This window comes from Trichechus manatus, unplaced genomic scaffold (genome assembly GCF_000243295.1).
Source record: "Trichechus manatus latirostris isolate Lorelei unplaced genomic scaffold, TriManLat1.0 scaffold00344, whole genome shotgun sequence".
Taxonomy (NCBI): domain Eukaryota; kingdom Metazoa; phylum Chordata; class Mammalia; order Sirenia; family Trichechidae; genus Trichechus; species Trichechus manatus.
The window spans coordinates 44743-65184 of NW_004444280.1; the positions used below are offsets into that span (position 1 = coordinate 44743).

At 46.5% G+C, this 20442-nt stretch overlaps 1 protein-coding gene across 3 annotated transcripts in view; it reads right to left on the minus strand.

Moving 5' to 3' along the window:
• The window catches only part of LOC101347396 (zinc finger protein 791-like), a 38029-nt gene extending 27870 nt beyond the window's left edge, over nt 1-10159 (minus strand). For 2 of the 3 annotated variants that reach the window (XM_023725659.1, XM_023725657.1), the window contains exons 1-2: nt 10110-10159; nt 1436-1681 (exon numbers count right to left, since the gene is read on the minus strand). In XM_023725659.1, coding sequence (XP_023581427.1) covers nt 1436-1438 — 3 coding nt within the window. In that variant the 5' untranslated portion in view covers nt 1439-1681; nt 10110-10159. Of the gene's footprint in view, nt 1-1435; nt 1821-10109 lie in introns of those variants that run through there. The other variant, XM_023725658.1, reaches the window with a different exon arrangement.
• Between the last annotated feature and the right edge of the window lie 10283 nt (nt 10160-20442).

Sequence of the window (20442 nt, forward strand, 5' to 3'; positions counted from 1 at the left end):
GCCTTTGAATTATGGTGTTGGCGAAGAATATTGAATATGCCATGAACTGCCAAAAGAACGAGCAAATCTGTCTTGGAAGAATTACAGACAGAATGCTTCTTAGAAGCAAGGATGGTGAGATTCGTCTCACACACTTTGGACATATTATCAAGAGGGATCAGTCCCTGGAGGACATCATGCTTCGTAAAGCAGACAGTCAGCGTTAAAGAGGAAGACCCTCAACAAGACAGACTGACACAGTGGCTTCAACAATGGGCTCAAGTATAACAATTGTGAGGATGGCACAGGATCGGACAGTGTTTTGTTCTGGAGTACACAGGGTCACTGTAAGTTAGAACCGACACAACAGTACCTAACAACAACAACATGTATTGTTATAAAAATTCCAGGAAATTTGGTTAATCAAAAAGCAAGCGTAAACTCCAAGTTACCTTCTGTGTTACAAAATAGGGGAAATGACATGTTTTATAAGTTTTACTTTTACATCAGTTAAAATAGGCATTCCTCTGTGTTTTAGAAGTTCATATCCATTAAACTGAAAAATTCTCAGTAGAAACACAAATTGATCTAGAAATTTTCTTCCAGTGGCAACTGTGAGCCCAAGAAGTTAAATACACCATCTCATATGTTGAGCTTGTCCAGCAAAAAAGAACACTTTTACTTTAGATTCCCCTTCAAGACTGTGGAGAGCAGGTGAAAATTATAGGGACTCACTACCAGCTCTAGGCAGAGATGGGGGAGGACAAAGATTTAGACTGGGGAAAAACGCTTCCCATACACCAGAAACGCTCAAGGAAAAACCATCCTTCCAAAAAGGTGGATCTGGAGACCCCATACATGATCCAGCTGGACTTACTGTCCCCTGCCTCATTTCACTGATGAATTCAGGAGAGGACCAAGCCCCACACACGGCCCCATGCTGTAACGGTCAGGGCCTTCTGCTACCAACTCTCTCCTTCTGTCTTCTACCACATCACACGGTGTGAGTGGTGGAGCTCTAGTTTTAGGACAGGACAGAAAAGGCTTTAGTGTCTGGGGGAAGCCAAGAAAACCGTGTGCAGGGATGGGACAGGGACGGCTCTGGAGGATCTGGGCCTCGGTCTCCTCAGCCAGAGCTGCTCCGTCTTCAGACTCTCGTCAGGAGGTTCTGTCATTCAACCCAGAGAACCAAGGCCGAGGACAGGGATATTAACCCCCATGATGCCAGCCCTGAGAGTCACATAAGGAAGGTGGCCCCAGGCTTCCAAGGCTTGAAAATCCACGTGTGTAGAGAAAGGGCCCAGTGACAGTGGAGCAGGGCCTCAGGATGCCTCTTAGGGCTCAGACCCTTGGCCTCCTTTGCCACTTTTTACCTCAGTTAGGAACCTCAGGGCCTGGAGCACATGGTCCCCAACAAGTCTTATCTAGCCTCACCCCAGTTCTCTGTAGTACTCACCATGTCCTGGCTCCAGCTTCTGGAAGTCTAAGTGAATGTGCTCTCTAAACCCAAGAAGCCACTTCAGGAAGAGGGATGGCAGTGGAAGGAGGGCCACTAGGCAGTCTGGAGGCAGATGAATGATGTTAGCACAGCCAGTCAGAGCAGGTGAAATCCTTACTCATGATTCCATGGATGTGCAAGATGGTCACCCTTGGTCCCCAGCTGCCTAGACTGGACTATCTGTCCCCATGCCACACCTGGGACCTAAAATGGAAGAAGGAGATAGTGTTAAGGAGTGACAGGTTCCTGGCCTTCAGCTCTTTCCTGGGCAGGGCTTCCACCAGGCTCGAGGCCATGCTCCACTCTGAGGACATTTGCATTTAACGCAGATCCTGCTCCAGCCTGCCAGAGCACACACTTGCATTCTTCATGCAGCTCCACAGGCCTCTTCCTTTGGCAACAAAGTCACAGAGGGAGGGGCTTCCTCATCCCAGAGCACAAGAGGCATCCAGGCCTGCCCAGGCTGGAGAACGTGAACCTGGCTTCCTCCAGGGTGTCATGGCTCCAAGGTTTTGGTTGGGGGTTCACCTGTGAGGTTAAGTGTTCACCTTTGTAGAACAATCCACATACTTTTATTTGATATCAACATGAGAGAATTTTCAGGGAGAGTATATTTTTCAAGTTTAAGTCATGAACTCACCACACATCACTGATTTTTAATTGTGTACAGCTGATAGTCTTCTAGTGTGCTTTGTTTTTTTTAAACTTTCATTTATTTCATTTACAGTACAGTAATACGTGATCAGTACTTCTCCTGTTGATTTTGCAACTAATATTTCTTTTTTTTTTTTTCTTTTCACTCTCTGGCCATGACACTACCAGTCCCTGAGCTTTCCTGACATCTGGAATAATTCCTGAACACATTCTCTTTCAACCTTATAATAATCAATCAACCAATAAATCAGAAAATCATTACGTTTTCTCTAAGGAGCAGTCCCCCACGTCTGTTCCCATTTCCTTCCTCCCCAATATCCGACCTAGCTGACTCTTACTTTTATTTCTTGGTCTCAGTGTAAATGTTTTCTCTCTCTCTCTCTCGCGTGATGTTTACCAGGGGCTCTTCTTCAAGCACTGTCCTTCCTTTTATTAATTCTCTAACAGCATTCTCTAGTTTTAATTCACATCCTATTTCTATAATTGTTTTTCCAGCATAAACTGGGAGCTTGTGAGATATAGAGAATCCTAAGCCCCACCCAAGATAAAAATTGACATTTTCACAAGACCCCTGGGGTATCCACCTCCAAGCACTCGCTACTCTAGAGCCTGTGAGTGAGGAAAGGAACATTCTATCACAGGTGCCCTGTCCCAGCCTGCCCACCAGCCTGGTCCATGTCCCCCACTCCTCAGCTGGCTTCGGTGGTCCAGCCAGGCCCTGCTCGCCCCTCCCAGCCTCCAGCCTATGCTGAGCTTATCACTGAAGGTAGATGCCACCCCAGTGCCCCCCCACCCCCAGGGCTGGAGCATGCTGTCTGGCGTGTGCAGATAAAGGCAGGGGGGTAGGGGGCATGCGCACACCCTCAGCCCTCTCCAAAGTAGAGCGCAGGTTACCAGAGAAACTCATCGCAGAGGCAGACACCCTAGAGCGACAATCCCTGGAAGGGCCTGGGCCAGGACAGAGCTATCCCATAACTGGGACATAGGCCCTGAGGGCTGCCTCCTTCCTGCCCTCCCCAAATCATGGGCCTGAGGGTGTGTGGTATCTCGGCCTTCCTGGAAAGACTGGGAGCTGGCCCCTACAGCCCAGGGATGGCCGGGGCTAGGTGGAGAGGGGGTGCCAAAGGCCAAGGCGAGGGCAGAGGCTGCGAGGTGCCTGGGAAGGATCCAGGAAAGAGGAGCTGTATCAGCCACTCCCCCATCTTGGCCGGAGCCTGGGATCGAAGCCTGCAAAGAGAGGCTGAAAGGTGGCAGACGGTACATGCTGGGAGAAGGGAGGGCTGACCTGGGCTCCGGGGTGACCCTGTCGTGGCCTCCCTCTCCTAGGCGGAGGGGAAGAGACCAGCGCCCAGCTCTCATACCACTGGCAGGAGCCCGGAGAGAGGGGGTGGACAAAAGGAGTGTGGGGGGAAGGCTGTACTGGAGGACAGGAGAGGGTTATCAGGCAGGACTGGCGGGTTAGAGATCCCACCCTCAGGAAGCTGAAGGCTGGGAGGACTGAGGTGGCAATGATGGGATGCGGGGGTGGAAGGCGGGTGAGGGCCCATCATAACCAATCTGCAAAGGCTAGGCTACTCGAGAAGTGCACACCTGTTTAGACCCCTTCCTTCCCCTTTGTCGCCATGAGGCCTATTCTCCTCCTGAAGCTCACCACTCCCCCAGCCCCCAAGGCCAGACTACTGGAGAAGTGCACACCTGTTTAGACCCCTTCCTTCCCTCGCATCACCATCAGGCCTGTTCTCCTCCTGAAGATCACTGCTCCCCCAGCCCTGACATTAATGAAACAGAGAAAAAGAATCACATTATTACCTCAATCAACACAGAAAAGCATGACAAAATCCAAGACCCTTTCAAGATTAAAAACATTCAACAAACTAGACACAGAAGGGAAATTCCTCAATATGCTAAAAGGCATTTATGAAAACCTACAGCTAAAGTCATACTCAAAGGAGAAAGACTGAAATCATTCCCCCTAAGAACAGGACAGACCAGTACGTCCACTTTCACCACTGCTATTCAATACTGTACTGGAAGTTCTAGCCTGAGCAATTAGATAAGAAAAAGAAATAAAAGGTATACAAACAGGAAAGGAAGAAGTAAAACTATCTCTAGTCACAGATAGGGTCCTATGTATAGAAGATTCCAAACAATCCACAAGTACTAGAGCTAATAAATCAGCAAAGTTGCAGGATACAGTTCAATACACAAAAATCAGCTGCGAGCTGCGGTTCCGTAAACCAGCAAGGAACAACTTAAAAAGGAAATCAAGAAAACTCTTTTATTTACAATAGTATCATTAACATCACGGCGCTAGGATTTACAACACATAGGAAAATCACATCAGATGGCAAAATGGTGGACAACCACACAATACTGGAAATCGTGGCCTAGTCAAATTGATACGCATATTTTGGGAGGACACAATTCAATCCATGACACCAACCAGGAGATTAGAGAGTTGGGGCCTGTGTTTATATTAGACAAATAAAAATAGATAAATGACAGCCCACTGCAGGAGCAAGGGGAAACATAGGGCCACCCACAGGGGGTCAGCTGGTGAAACTATCTACATGGAAATTAGGTGGGAGTTTCTTTGGATACAAAGCCACACTTTAAGCCAAAACGAAGAAATGACAGTTTTCTCACTCAGGTCCTGAAGAGAGGCACGCTCTAGGGCTGCACACAAAGTTCACAGGAGTGTCCAAGGGGAGAATCAAAGAGAGCGCGAACAGACCGTGACTCAGCCTTTAATAGGGTCCCAGGGTCAGCGGCGGGGAGTACACTCTGTTTCATGGGCTTAGGGACTATCAACTAATTTAAAACAAGTGGCAGAAAACTCACCGTCTCGGGGCACGAATTTGGCAGAAAGGGCACGGGGTCCTTACCTGGATTCCCAGGTGTGGCTCGGGAAAGAGAAAGCTGGAGAAGTGAGGAAGTGCCTCTGGACTGTTATCTGGGATTTTGCAGGGCTAGCAAGGCAAGCATGCTTGCTCTTTTGAAATAAGTAACGTTTACGCAGAGGGTGAAGAAAAGGGATGCCGAGGCATTTACAAAATGGAGTCTGGGTTTCTTATCACAGGGCTTTGGGCTCCAGCCTGATCTGGGGGATGGAGAGGCAAGTAGAGGGCTGGAGTTCAGCCACATAGGTGATAATTCAACCAATCATGCCTACATAATGAAGCCTCAAAAAAAAAAAAAAATACCTCTGGACACTGAAGCTCACCTGAGTATAATGGGTTGGCAATAATTCATGGGTACTGCCACCAATCATACATATACGTCTATATACAACCAAAACCAAACCCATTGCTGTCGAGTCAATTCCGACTCATCGCGATCCCACTGGACAGAGTAGAACTGTCCTATAGGGTTTCCAAGGAGCGGCTGGTAGATTCAAACTGCCGGTCTTTTGATTAGCAGCCATAGCTCTTAACCACTGCGTCACAAGAGCTAGACATACACATATATATGTAAACCTGTGAGAGCCGGAACTTGATGAGACTGCCTTGTTTTTCCAGGTCTTGCAAGTTTTACGCTGCTGACAGGGTGCTTACTCACGCTCTCTATTAAGAATCCTACTTCGTTTTACTTTTCGGTCTTCCTTCTCTGACAGGTTTCCGTCTTACACAGGTTCTGGCTTTGGCTACACACGCGCGCACGCGCAAACACAGAATACAAACTGTCTTTAACTCTTTGAAGTTTCTTGGTTTTTTTCCCTAATGTTCCTGAGTCCCTGGGTGGCAGAAACGGTTAACGCAATCAGCTACTAATTGAAAGACTGGAAGTCTGAGTCTACTCGGAGGCTCCTTGGAACAAAGGCTTGGTGATCGACTTCCAAAAAATCAGTCATTGAAAACCCTGTGGAGCATCGTTCTATGCTGACACATGTGGGGTCGCCGTGAGTTGGAGTCAATTTGATGGCAACTGTTTTGTTTTATTCCTAGGGAAAATGAAGTTCCCTAGATGGCACAAACAGTTTGCGCTGAATGGCTAACCTAAAGGCTGGCGGTTTGAACCCACATAGTGTTATCACAGAAGTGAACGACTGGCGATCTGCTTCTATTAAGATTATAGCCAAGCCATTTAGATTACAGCCAAGAACCTTATGGAGCAGTCCTGCTCTGTAACACGTGGGCTCACCGTGAGATGGAATCAACTCGATGGCAACTAAAAGGGAAAATTAAACACAAAGACAGGAATTCATGTCCGTGTTTGCACGTAAAAATGTGTCGGAAACATGACTAAATAGAAACATACAAATTCAAAGAAAAATTGATTAATCATTAAGCTTAAAGGGAAAAATTAAAAACTATTACCACTGAAATCACCACATCCATAATGCAATTAAGTGTAAGCACACTGAGGATTTGGTACATCTAAATTAGTGAATAAGGAGCCCTGGTGGCGCAGGGTTAAACTCTGGGCTGCTAAACAAAAGGTTGGTGGTTTGAACCCAAGATGTGTCGATCTGCTCCCATAAAGATTAAAATGAAACAACCAAGCCTACTGCTGTCAAGTCGATTCCAACTCAGAGCGACCCTGCAGGACAGAGTCGGACTGCCCCACAGGGTTTCCAAGGCCATAAATCTTGACAGAAGCAGACTGTCACATCTTTCTCCCACGGAGCAGCTGGCAGGTTCAAGCCATCGACCTTACAGTTAGCAGCCGAACACTTAACCACTGTGCCAGCAGGGCCTAGGAAACCCTATGGGGCGGTTCTACTCTGTAGCAAAGTGTCACTAAGAGCTGGCATCAACTCGAGGGTACCCAACAACCACCACAAATTAGTAAATACAAACTGAACCTTTTTCAAAGACCCCTGGATACACCAATTGAACTTTCATCAAATATGACAATATAATGTGCCATAAAGAGAATGTCGGCTAATTTCAAATAAGACAATATCTTACTGTATTTAACAATTCTCTTTCACTGGATATTGTGTTGTCTTCAATTAGAAACAAAGCTGTGAAACAATCTCAAAAAAAAAAAGAAAGAAAGGAATAATTAGGTGGGCCACAGTTCTTGCACAGTGAAATCAAAATCCAAGTAAACAAAAATCAGATAGTGAAAGCAAAACTAAATAAATCAAAAAGCAAAAAATAGTTTATATACTTAGAACGTGATTCCAGGAAAAGTTTTCTACAATCTATCTGACAACTGGTAAACGACCAATTTAAAGTTACTGTCATCATGAATAAAAGTACTCAAAACCACCAAAACAGTGATCTTCACCCACAGTCAGCTGATCTTTGACAAAGGACCCAAGTCCATTAAAAGGGGAAAAGACAGTCTTTTTAATAAATACTGCTGGCAAAACTGCATGTCCACCTGTAAAAAAAAAAAAAATGAAACAGGAAGCATACCTCACACCACACACAAAAACTAACTCAAAATGGATCAAAGGTCTAAATACAAAACCTAAAATGATAAAGATCATGGTAGAAAGAACAGGAACAACACTAAGGACCCTAATACATGGCATAAATACAACACAAACCATAACTAACAATGCACTAACATCAGAACATAAACTAGACAACTGGGAGCTCCTAAAAACTTACGCACATCAAAAGACTTTACCAAAAGAGTAAAAAGAGAGCCTACAGACTGGGAAAAAATTTTTGGCTATGTCATACCCGACAAGGGCCTAATATCTACAATCTATAAAATACTTCAACACCTCAACAACAAAAAGAAATAATCCAATTAAAAAATGGGCAAAGGACATCACAGGAATAAACACAGGCACACCTACCTTCACTGCAACATTGTTCACAATAGCAAAAAGATGGGAACAACCTAGATACCCATCAACAGATGAATGGATGAACAAACTATGGTACACACTCTATGGAATGCTATACAAGGATCAAGAACAACGATGAATCTGCAAAGCATCTCACAACATGGATGAATCTGGAGGGCATTATGCTGAGTGAAAAAAGTCAATCAGAAAAGGACAAATACTGTATGAGACCACTACTATAAAAACTCATGAAAAGGTTTACACACAAAAAGAGACAATCCTTGATGGTTATAAGGGAGGGGAAGGGTGGGGTGGGAGGGGAAGGGTGGGGTGGGAGGGAAAAACACTAAACAGAACAACAGATAAGCGGTAACTCTGGTAAAGGGTAAGACCGTACACAATAGTGGGGAAGTCACCACAACTTGTCCAAGGCAAGGTCACAGAAGCTCCATGGACACATCTGAACTCCCTGAGGGACCAAATTACTGGGCCGAGGGCTGTGGGGACCATGGTCTCGGGGGACATCCAGCTCAACTGGCATAAGAGAGTTTATTAAAAAAATGTTCTACATCTGACTTTGGTGAGTAGCGTCTGGAGTCTTAAAAGCTTACAACTGGCCATCTAAGATACTCCATTGGTCTCACCCCGTCTACAGCAAGGGAGAATGAAGGAAACCAAAGACTCAAGGGAAAGATTAGTCCAGAGGACTCATGGCCCACAACTACCACGGCCTCCTCCAGACTGAGTCCAGCGCAACTAGACAGTGCCCGGCTACCACCACTGACTGCTCTGGCAGGGATCACAATAGAGGGTCCCGGACAGAGCTGGAGTAAAATGTAGAACAAAATTCAATTCACAAAAAACAGACCAGACTTACTGGTCTGACACAGTCTATGGCCCCTGGACACCCTGCTAACTCAGAAGTGAAGCCACTCCCAAAGTCCACCTTTCAGCCAAAGAACAGACAGATTTGTAAAACAAACAGTAATACACATGAGGAGGTGCTTCTCAGTTCAATCAAGTATATAAGACCAAATGGGCAACACCTGCCCAAAAGCAAAGACAAGAAGGCAGAAAGGGACAGGAAAACCGGACGAATGGACACAGGGAATGTGGAATGGAAAGGAGGAGAGTGCTGCCACACTGCAGGGACTGCAACCGTATAAATTTTAGAATGAGAAACTAATCTGCGCCGTAAATTTTCACCTAAAATACAATTTAAAAAAAAAGATATTTGGACCTACCAACTTAATAAACGGAATTGTTAGGTAAAAAACAAAATAACAACAAAAAAAACCAGTGATCTTAAGGACATGTATCATAAGAAACATAATATTAATAAAGAGCTTGAAAATGAATAAACTGTTCGATTTTGTAAACCAAGAGTGAAAAGGGAAAACGAAATTTCATATTAAAAATTAAGTGGACATTAACAGAATTTGAAAAAAATGATAAGCTTTAGGAATGAAAGGAAGAAACATTATCTGACTGAAAATAACAAAATAAAACTATCTGACACAGTATCCTGGGGCCAGCGCCGCCCTGAGAGCCGAGGATGGGTCCGAGGGCTGTCAAAAGAAACTGAGTTAATAATAAAGTTAACCTACTAGATGAGGTTTATTGGGGCAGAAGATTCCGAATTCAGTAGCACCAAACCACATATCGAAAGGTACTCCGCCGAGTATCAGCAGTGAACGGCTGGTACTGACAAACTGAGAAAACAAGCTTATTTCAGATTGGTTTATACAGTTTACTACTGAAACGCCGTCACGATTTCATGCGTAATGTGGGTGGCCCGACTTACAGGCAAGCTAGGCCTAAGTTTCGGGTGAAGACACGGCTTAGCTTCGTCGTCCACTATGTCAACCATACGACTTCACTGTTAACAGGGCGAAGGCGCACCCCCAGTGGGGCCTTTCCAGGGCGCAAGGTGGAGAGGGGTCAGTCAAGGGCTCTAAGCAGGAAAAACGGGGAAACGGGGTCCACAGGCCGGAAGGCAGAAAGCCCGGGAGGACCCGCCTCGGAGCGGTTTTAACCGGAAACCGACGCGGTTCCGGGGTCGTCAGCGGAGCGACCGGGCTCGGCACGTTTCACGGCGGCAGCTAGGCACGGCGGACGGGACGGGCGCGTGCAAGCACTTTATCGTCCGCAGGGATCCTCGGACTGGTGGGGAAGGGGAGCTGCAGTCGAACATAAAGCGCAGGTTTGAATAGGAAGACGGAAACTCACCTCCATAGGACCGTCCCTCTGAGCGCTCCTACTCTGCGTCGGCAGGAAATGGCGCAGGCGGGGCGGGGCCTCGGGCGGAGAGGGGCGAGGCCTCGGACGGAGGGGCGGGGCCTCGGGCGGAGGGGGGCGGGGCGGGGCGGGGCGTGAGCTTCCCTCCCCACAGCTTGGGCTTTTGTACACTTTCTTCCCAGTCGCTAGGGAATTCGCTTTTCCTCCTTTCGACACATTCATAAGTCTTTGAAGTCCTGAGGATCACAGCTGCTTCCTGCCTATTTTAAGTTAACTTATGAAACAATTTAAGTAAAAGAGGAGCGTTTTGTTTAGGTGAAAGAGGAGAGTTGTGTAGGTCATATACATTGGACGCTGAGATGTTTTCCTGCTACCAAGTGGAAAATCAAAAGGATTATTTTTTTTGCGAGCAGGTGGAGATCGGTGCCCTGTGAGTGAAGAATTTGTGACTCAGCCTTCTGGGACTGGGTGGGGGTCGATGTGGGGTGGTGATTGGGTCTGGGAACATCTGAGGCGCCGGTAGTTGGACGGGTTAAGCATTAAGCAAGCACTGGAGTTGTCTGTATTGATGCAGGCATCTGATAATTTTAGTCACCAACCATTACTTTAAAAGAAGAAACATTTCTGTTTGTATAGTTATAAATTCTTTCCTCCTTTATGTTTAATTTGTTGTTCTAGTCAAAGTTCTTGAAGTGAATTATAAATTAAAAGGAGCGGCAAGACTGGAAGGAATCACTGGAATTTTGTAATAATCTGAGACTGAGTCTCAGCCTTGGTCCCCTGCTTTGTTGCCCTCCTTTGTCCCGTAACTTGTTTCACTTCTATGTCCATTATATGGAGTAACCCCATTGTCGTCCAGTCGATCCTGACTCATTAGCGACCATATAGGGCAGAGTAGAACTGCTCCATAGGGTTTTCAAGGAGCCACTGGTGGATTCGAACTGCTGACCTTTTGGTTAGCAGTCGAGCTCTTAACTACTATGCCAGGATGGCTCCATCATGTAGGGTACTATGTTAAAAATAATAGGCTGGCTCTGCAGAAGAGGATATGGAATGAAGAATAACATTGCTGATGTCTGATGGATGTTGGCTGAAAGCAGAGAATACCAGGAAGATGTTTATTTGTGTTTTTTTGATTACATGAAATCATTTGACTCTGTGGATCATAACAAACTATGGATGACATTACAAAGAATGGTAATTCCAGAACACTTAATTGTGCTCATGTGGAACCTGTACATGCAACAGGAGGCAGCCATTTGAACAGGACAGGGGGAGACTGTGTGGCTTAAAATAGGAAAAACTATGTGGCAGGGGTGTATCCTTTCACCTTCCTTATTCAATATGTATGCTGAACAACTGATCTGTGAAATTGTACTGTTTAAGGAGTGAGACATCAGGTTTGGAGGAAGACTCATTAGCAACCTAAAGTATGCAGATGAAACAACTTTACTTGCCTAAAGGAAGATGACTTGAAGCAGTTACTGATGAAGGTCAAAGACTACAGCCTTCATTATGGATTATGCTTGAATCTGATGAAACTGAAAATACTCACAACTGGATCAATAAACAACATCATGATGAATGGAGAAAAAATCGAAGTTCTCAATGATTTCATTCTACTTGGATCAACAATCAACATCCATGGAAACAGCAGTCAAGAAATCAAACCATGTATTGCATTGGGCAAATCTACTGCAAAAGACCTCTTTAAAGTTTTAAAAAGCAAAAATGTCACCTTGATGACTAAGCTGCCCTGACCCAAGCCATGGTCTCTTCAATCACCTCATATTCATGCAAAACCTGGACAATGAAAAAGGAAGACAGAAGAAAAATGGATGCATTTGAATCATGATGTTGGCAAAGAGTATTGACTATACTGTGGACTGAACAAATCAGTCTCAGAACTAACACAAGCAGCATGCTCCTTAGAAGCAAGGATGACAAGACTTTCGCTCATTTACTTCGGACATGTCATCAGGGGGGACTACTATCTACAAAAGTACATCATGACTGGTAAAGTAACCCATTGCCATTGAGTCAGTTCCAACTCATAGGTAAAGTAAAGGGTTAGCAAAAACGGAAAAATGCCTGAATGAGAGAGATTGACACAACTCTCTCCAGAATGAACCCTAAACTCCCCACAATTGTTAAGATGGCACGGGACTGGGCAGTGTTCCGATCTGTTGTCCACAAGGCCGCCCTGAGTCGTCGCCGCCTTAACAGCAACTAACAACGACGAAAGGGGGTCCCTGATTATACGAGTGATTTTCTTTATCGTTGTGCTACTACTGGCGTGTCTGTCCACAAAATGCTAGTGGGGCATTTCTTGTCATGTACAAAAGTATTTTGGTCAGATGCCTTCCAGGAGGTAGAATCCTATATCAAGGGCATACGTATTTGAAATTTTTATGAAGATTCCTAAACTATCCTTCAAAAGGATATCAATCCTTTACACTCACTACAAGAGGGTATGAAAGGGCTTTTTTTCACACTGGTCTTAACAAGAGACAATATTTGGCTATTTTTTAGTTTTCCAAATTGATCAGCATACTAAAAAAGTATATCATCCCTATTGTGATGTACTTTCTTCTCACACATTTGAGATAGGGTACCTCTTTATTTGTAAAATTACTACTTGTATTTCATTTACTGTGAAATGTTTTCATACACCGCTTGCCTTTTTGGGTTGTTTCTCTTACTCCTGATTGAGAGGAATTCCTTATATATTTTTTATGAGCAGCATCTTCTCCCATAGCATCCTAGCACAAAACCAAGAAGATAACTGTCCTGGATCCTGTTCTCACAGCTCGACCACCTGTCAAGACACCTGACATGAGGTCCTTCTGCCTGACACAGCAAGTTCTTCTCAGTTCATGGACAAAATAAAGGAGAGGAAATGTGTCGCAGCGGCGACGGTAATCGGGACGGCGAAGACAGTAACCAACTACACAACTCTTACAGAGAAGTGGGGCCAGGAGGGTCACTCTGAGGAGTCGACCCCCACTTCAGTCCCAGGAGTTTATTTTATAGTCAATACAGCAATCAATAAGGCAATTAACAAAACAATGGGCTTTGAGTACGGGCAAGGAAGAAGGAATTCAGGTAAACAAGTCAATCAGTAAAGGGACAACAGGGTTTGGGAGAACACATCCGGACAAGTCTCAACATGCTGTGCAGCATAGAGGCCTGTGGGGGCTGCAGTTGTCAATAGTGCAGCCATGTTTAAATGGCATATATCCCCACAGAAATGGACACCACTGACATCTCCCAGGCAGCATCCAAGCACTTTGGCCAAGACCCTCCCTTCATTGCCAGCTCAGCAGCCAGCAGGCCTGATGTTTGCTCCCATGTTTCCCAGCCTGCCACCAAGACACTTATCCTAAGCAACGTCTTCAAATCCCAGACACAAGGCAAGTATTCTGATGTGGACTCCACACCCAGCCTAGAGCCTGCTACAAACAAATGTGGCCAAGGCTCTAATTCAGCATCCAGGCAGCAGGGAAGAAGTTCCCCTAGGTCCCCATCCAAACTTGCAGAATCCTCGAAGGAAACTCAGCCCTTCCATGCCCCTTAGTAGAGCATTAAGAATCATCATGTAGAGGCTGTTCAGCATCCCCCCACCCCACCTCACCCCAGTAAAACTGGACTAGGATCAAACAGGCAACCCAAGTGACCATGAGGACACTGTGGTAGTGACAAGTACTGTACTTCGGCATACAACAAAACTTTCCTGATCACTATCCAGACCTATACCATCCCTCACACCTGCCTGTGCAGCCCTGTTCCTTGGCTATCCCCTAATAAGTATCTTCACAAGATTGGATAATGGATGGTAGAGCTCCAGGTTCAGGATATCTCTCTTGTTCTGTCTTCCTGATAAGCCTACACCTCCTGGCCAGGCCCTCATGTCTTCACTGAGCCTGAGGGACACTGTTGCCATGTTCCCATGAGTGCCCTCCACTTGTGAGGAGAATGACTGGAAATGAGTCTTCCCATGGCAGGGAAGACTAGCCTCCAATTCATGTGACTTAGAGGTGACTAGTGGACCGAGGAGGGGAATGATGCAGGGAGCAGGCTGTGTCTGGCAAATCAGAGCTTCCCCAGCTGTGGCGCATGTGCAAATGGTGGAACCCCAGATTATATAGCAGGATATCCATGTGGATGGATGCAGTGGTTGCAACAATGGGCTCAAGCATCACAACGATTGTGGGCATGGCACAGGACCATGCAGTGTTCCATTCTGTTGTCTACAGGGTCGCTATGAGTGGGAACCGACTTGACCGCACCTGACAACAACAACACCAATCCACGTACAAACTCAGAATATTTGAATTATGGAAATTACAGTTGTATTTAAAATGGAGCCCATTAAACTGTCATATAAAATGCTTTATAACTTAGTAATTTTATTAGAAAACTGAGTCCACGTTTGCAAAAGTATTGAAGTATTATGGCAATAGGAAGACATGAAATGAATTTGTCCTTGGTGTACAAATGGCTGAATTTTGCATGACTTTGTAAAGGGCCATCTGTGGATATAATAAGGCCCCTGTTACTTTTGCAGGCATCTACTTCCAAATCTTTGTAACTTTTAAGCAGTGCCCCCTGCTGATACTAGATTTTTTTTTTTTTTTTTTTAAACTCTGAGGGAGCTATAGTGTGGAATATTCTACTGGTTTGTCCACTTGGTTATGAAAAAAATTATAAAATTATGTTTGGTCAACGTCTTTCAATTTTACAAAAATGCTCCTAAATATAGCATATTGTGCAAGTATTTTGACTTTTCCTAATCACCATCTGAGGAGCCCTGGTGGTGTGGTGGTTAAAGCACTAGACAGCTAACGGAAAAGTCGGTGGTTCCAACCCATCAGCCACTCAGCAGGAGAAAAGACCTGGCAATCTGCTTCCATAAAGATTTCACCCTAGGAAACTCTATAGGGGCTGTTCTACTCTGTCCTATACGGTCGATATGAGTAGGAATCAACTCGCAGCAACGGCACACAGCAACAAAAATCACCATCCAGTCAATTTATTTATTTTTATTCAGCAAGTTTTATTTACTTCAGACCAAAGAGGACATTGGTAGTCATAGGGTAGTCCATGAACCTATACTTTGTTAGAATGCATTTTGCCAGGCACAACCCAGTCCTAGTGAATCAGAATCTGCATTTTAACAGTATTTTGGAGTGAACCATATGCACTTTAATGATTGATAAACACAGCAGTTGTGCTGGTTCTCAGTGGGCTGCAAACTGGAATCAGGTGGTATGCTTTTAAGATACTGATGTGTGGCTCCTACACCCAGATCTATGATTCACTGGGTCCCACCCTCCATTTCCAAGTTGTCTCTCTCCCATTAACATGAAGTCACCGCCCCCTAAGTTTCCTATCTAATCTTCTGAGCTGCTGTTGTCAAATGTGATCCCATATGTGTGACGTAGTCTCGCCATCCTTGCTTCTAAGGAGCATACTGGTTGTACTTCCAAGGCAAGATAATTCTTAAAATAGCACAATGCTCAATGCAGATGTTCTTTACTAGTTAAGCTAAACTCTTCATCTGGGGACACTTCTTTTCTATTACAACAAAAATATTTATTTACAACTCTTGTATATACCTCATAATGTTCAAAGCTACATGCAATGCAGGTGGAGGCCCATCTTTAGGCTAGTGACTCCAGTCCACTAAATAGGTAATACAGTTCCAAGAGTATCTTGGTTTGAATAGGGTAGGGGATTGTCACGGGTAGAATTATGTCCCCCCAAAAATGTGTGTATCAGTTTGGTTGTCCTCCATTTTGTGATTGTAATTTTATGTTAAAGAGGATTAGGGTGGGATAGTATAACACTCTCACTTAGGTCACATACCTGATCCAATATAAAGAGAGTCTCCCTAGGGTGCAGCCGGTACCACCTTTTATCTTACAAGAGATAAAAGGAAAGGGAAGAAAGCAGAGAATTGGGAAACTCTTACTGCCAAGAAAGCAGTGCTGGGAGCGGAGCGTGTCCTTTAGACCTGAGGTTCCTGTGCAGAGAAGCTCCTAGAGCAAGGGAAGACTGATGACACGGACCTTCCTCCAGAGCCAACAGAGAAAGTCTTCCCCTGGAGCTGACACCCTGAATTTGGACTTATAGCCTACTAGACTGTGAGAGAATAAACTTCTCTTTGTTAAGGCCATTGGCTTGTGGTATTTTTGTTATAGCAGCACTAGATGACTAAGACAGGGATTTAACATTTCATATTGGAAAGAAAGATGTTGACAGGAGACCAGAACTTCTAGATTCCCCATAAATGTCACTGTAGAAATTGTTCAGCTCACAGAGCTCTGTGTGGCATCCCAGTGCTTGCTGCCCCGGGACCCGGTGTTCTCCCAAGCCCCAAGGCACAGGGAACAGAGGAGGTCTGAGAAATCAGACTTCTTAGACTTGCAGTGTGGGGGCTGCCCTGGAGCCCCGCCCCTGCCTCGGACACGCAGTCTCCTGAAGTCAAGCCCAACACACTGGTGTTTCCATGGTGCTGCTGCTGATTCACTGTCTGGGACATGGTACTGATGACTGGGAACTGCGGGGAAAGAGAGACCGGAGTGGTAGGGGTTAGGGGTAGATTGCTAGGTTTGGGGTTTAGTTTGGGTTCAGGTTTATACGGGTTAGGGTTAGGGCTTGAGTTAGGAGTAAGGAGTTTGGGGGTCAGGATCAGAGCCAGCTCATAGAGTGTGTCGCTAACGCCACTGTCTGCCTCCTGTTGTAACCCCCACCCCATCATCTCCTATAATCTCAAACGCTCTCCACTTAACCTGGTGTATCTCAGTCAAGTGCTTCTCTCTATCCAGCATACTTATCCAAAGGTACGATTTTCATCCAGAACTTGTTCAAACTACCCCATCTCATGTTGTAAAGTATCCAGAGAAATCAGGAGCCCTGGTGGTGCAGTGGTTAAGAGCTAAGGCTGTTAACCAAAAGATTGGCAGTTCGAATCCACCAGCTGTTCCTTGGATACTGTATGGGACATTTCTACTCTGTCCTATGAGTCAGAATCGACTTGATGGCACACTACAACAAAGTATGTCTTTTAAATCCTGTGAACTCAAGTTAACAAGTGAATTGTACACTAACCTGATTATTTTTCATTAAGCGTTCTGAGTGCATATTTTAACTGAGACACTTCCTCAAGGTGATTTTTCTTACTTTCCTTAGATGATTTAAAAGCTATTTTTGCAATTTTAAGTTTTTCTTCAAATGCTGAACAAGTTTCAGCTACATGATTCATAACTTGTGATAAATTTGCCAACTCTAGGTCCATCTGATATTCATGAACTCACCATCTTTTGCTCTCCCCAAACAAGAAAACTCTCCCCAAATCAAATGGCTCCCCAAATAATATGCCACCAGGGCAACACGCGAACATCAGCCTTTAGGTCTTGTACCCAGTAGCACCCCAGACACCAAGTCCTCCCGCAAATTGACTGTAACCCCTGAGGTTTCTGATCGCACGTTGGACAGAATCCCTTGCCTGACCTTTCCACTGAAGATACATCTCGGCCTGTGTTAGTGACCTCTTTGTTTCTTCTCTGGGTGAGGGTTGACTCCCAGAAGAGAACAGGACCCAGGAGGAGCAGCGGGGGCAGGAGGGGGGGGATGGAGGGGGCGCCATCTCTCCATGACCAGTGTCTCTGTCTAGCCTCAGGCCCTGGACACCAGCCTTTTACAATGGAATCTTTGAAACATCACCCCCTGCAATGACTCCATCCCCATGAGCCCCCTCTACCTTCCCCTGCCTGAGTCTCTGCCCCAGGCAGACAGTACTCTTAACAGGCCTTCCCTCCTTGCAGCCCATGCCTCCCTCTCAGCCCATCCCAGAGTACAGATGTAACAATTGCGCGTGGGGGCAGTGACCTGCCCGTTATATCAGCAGCCCCGGTTCCTGCTGTTTCCAGGAGCCCCAGGACGCAGGGGCCCATAGGCCTGTGAGAAGTCAGTAAGGCAAGGGCTTGTCAGTCAAGTCCTGCAGCCCTGCCCCCTGTATCGACCCCGCCCTCTCCCAAGGCCCCGCTCAATTCATTGATGGAAGGCAGCCGTTTCCATGGTGACCATAAACACTTCTGGAGCTGCTTCTGTTCCCTTTGCTGCTGCAGCTTCTGTCTGGTGCCGGTTCCGAGGTGTGGGACCCTCAGGGAAAGAGAGACCCAAGTGTAGGGGTGGGTGGGCTGTAGGGCTGTCTGGGCGCCAAGACTGAGTGGGGAGATTCCAAGATCAGGAAGCGGTCTCACAGCGAAGGAACAGGGCAACAGGGACTGGAAGAACAGGAGAGTGGGGCCTGCCCAACTGAGAATGGTCCTTCACCCAGACAAATCTCCGCACTAGTACCAAAAATAAATGAAAAAGTGATAAAAAAAATAAAAATAAAAAAAGCAATCACCTGAATGTCTCAAGTTACTCCATGTTGTCACCGCTGTGAAAGCAAGTTAAAGGTCAAATCTAGGTCTCGCGCACAGGAGGGGGATCCTAAAATTGGAAGAGCCCGAGTTTCTCAGTCTCTGCAGGAAGGGAACCCGCCTCAGATCTAAATTTTTCTACGCCAGTCACATGAGCTTCTAGTGGGATGAGACAGTAATAAGTTGGCCGTTATCCAAGAAGCTCCAGTTATGCACACTCTCTCCTTCCTTCACAAGAAAAACAAAACAACAACAACAGAACTAGGCAAATTCTATTACTTGGCGCTGCCACGTAACTCTCTCAAAGCCACTTCGTGCTCGGACGCTCCGAGAGGTTTCCTGAGCAGGTCGCTGCAGTTCCCAACACGACCAGCAGGCGGCAGCGCTGGTCCAAGCACCGCACCGCTTCCCTAAGCGCGGAAATTTCAGATGCCTCTGGGAGTGGGCGGTTCTGTCCCGAAACGTCCCAAGTCTGAACTTCACTCTTCGCATCCGAGGTTGGGCTTTTAGGTTTCTCGGTGACAGGGGCAGGACTAGGAAAGCTGCTACCACCTATGCCCAAATCTCCACGCGCGCCGGGGAGAACTGGAAGCTGCATTCTGTGTGACGCCCTGCCCCTCACGACCCAAAAAGTCCACCGAAAAGGACACTGGAGAGGCGTCCCGGTGGCGGAGAGGACTCGGGGAGGGAGACCCGGACCGGGGTTTCCTGCGCTCCCGATGCTGGTTGGAAAGGGCTCCTCCCGTCGCGCAATAAGGCAGGGTCACCAAATACCAACGGTTGTCTTTATTTACAGCTGTGAGGTTTGCTCATGACGGGTTACTGAACATTAATTTCGAATTTTTAAAGTATTGCATTAGAATACTATTGGTCTTGATTATTGAGCCCTTTGGCGTTCCTGCCGACCCCGCCCCGTTTAAGCGATGCCATTCTGTGGGCAGATGGGCGTGGGTGGTTATGGGGGACGAAAGTCGCAGCCTGTCTTTGCGGCAGAGTGTGGGGCCTCCGGAGACGTGAGATAGACGAGGATAAACTCCAGCCCAGTTAGCGGCGCCGTGACGTGAGGGTGGTACACCGGCACCAGGTGGGCGTCCCCTCCCGCGTCCGGGACTCAGGAAGTCGATCCTGTCCCGTGGTCAGCTTTGCCCCGCGGACCCGCGCCAGGCTCTGCTGGCGGAGCCCAGATGCAGAGTCCGGTCCCGGGTCTGTGATCTGGAGTCCAGGTCCGTGTGTCTCACGAGCCTCTGGGGAGGCCGAGGCCGCGGCCCCTAAAGCGGCACATTCTGCTCGAACAGGGTCTTTGTCTGGAATCTGCAGACGCTTCACCCCAGATCCCCCCGGCAGGGTCTCTCGGCCCCGTCCTGGGGTCAACACCCAAGGCCAGACCCGGCTGGTGCCCGTGCAGTGACGGAGGCAGCGGCTCGGACTGTCCCCCTGGGCTGCGTATCCCCCTGACCTGGGCCCCGCGCCCGGCCTAGTTTGAGGTTCTAGGGTGGGTCCCGGGCTTGGGTCCTTACAAACCTCAGGGGACCCGCAGGGCGTGTAGGGCTTTCCCTGACCCCCTCAGCGCCCTTTTCCGCGTTTGTGAGAGACAACGTACTGAAGCGTTGATGGGTGAAAGGCGCTTGATGTCCTTAAAATGCTCTAACGTACTCCAGCAGAACCAAAAAAACAAGAGAGGTTGCAGAAAGAATGGCTGATGATTTTTGAGGCTGGATTCTAGTATACAGACCCCGTTATACTCGTTTCTTTATTTTTATGTATATTTTTAAATTTTTCATATGAAAAGATTTTTAAAAGTCAGTGGTTTTAAAGAATCAATGGTCTGCAACAACACGTAGTTATCTCTTAAAATAGGTTCCAAAACTCACACCTGACACCAAACAAAAGTA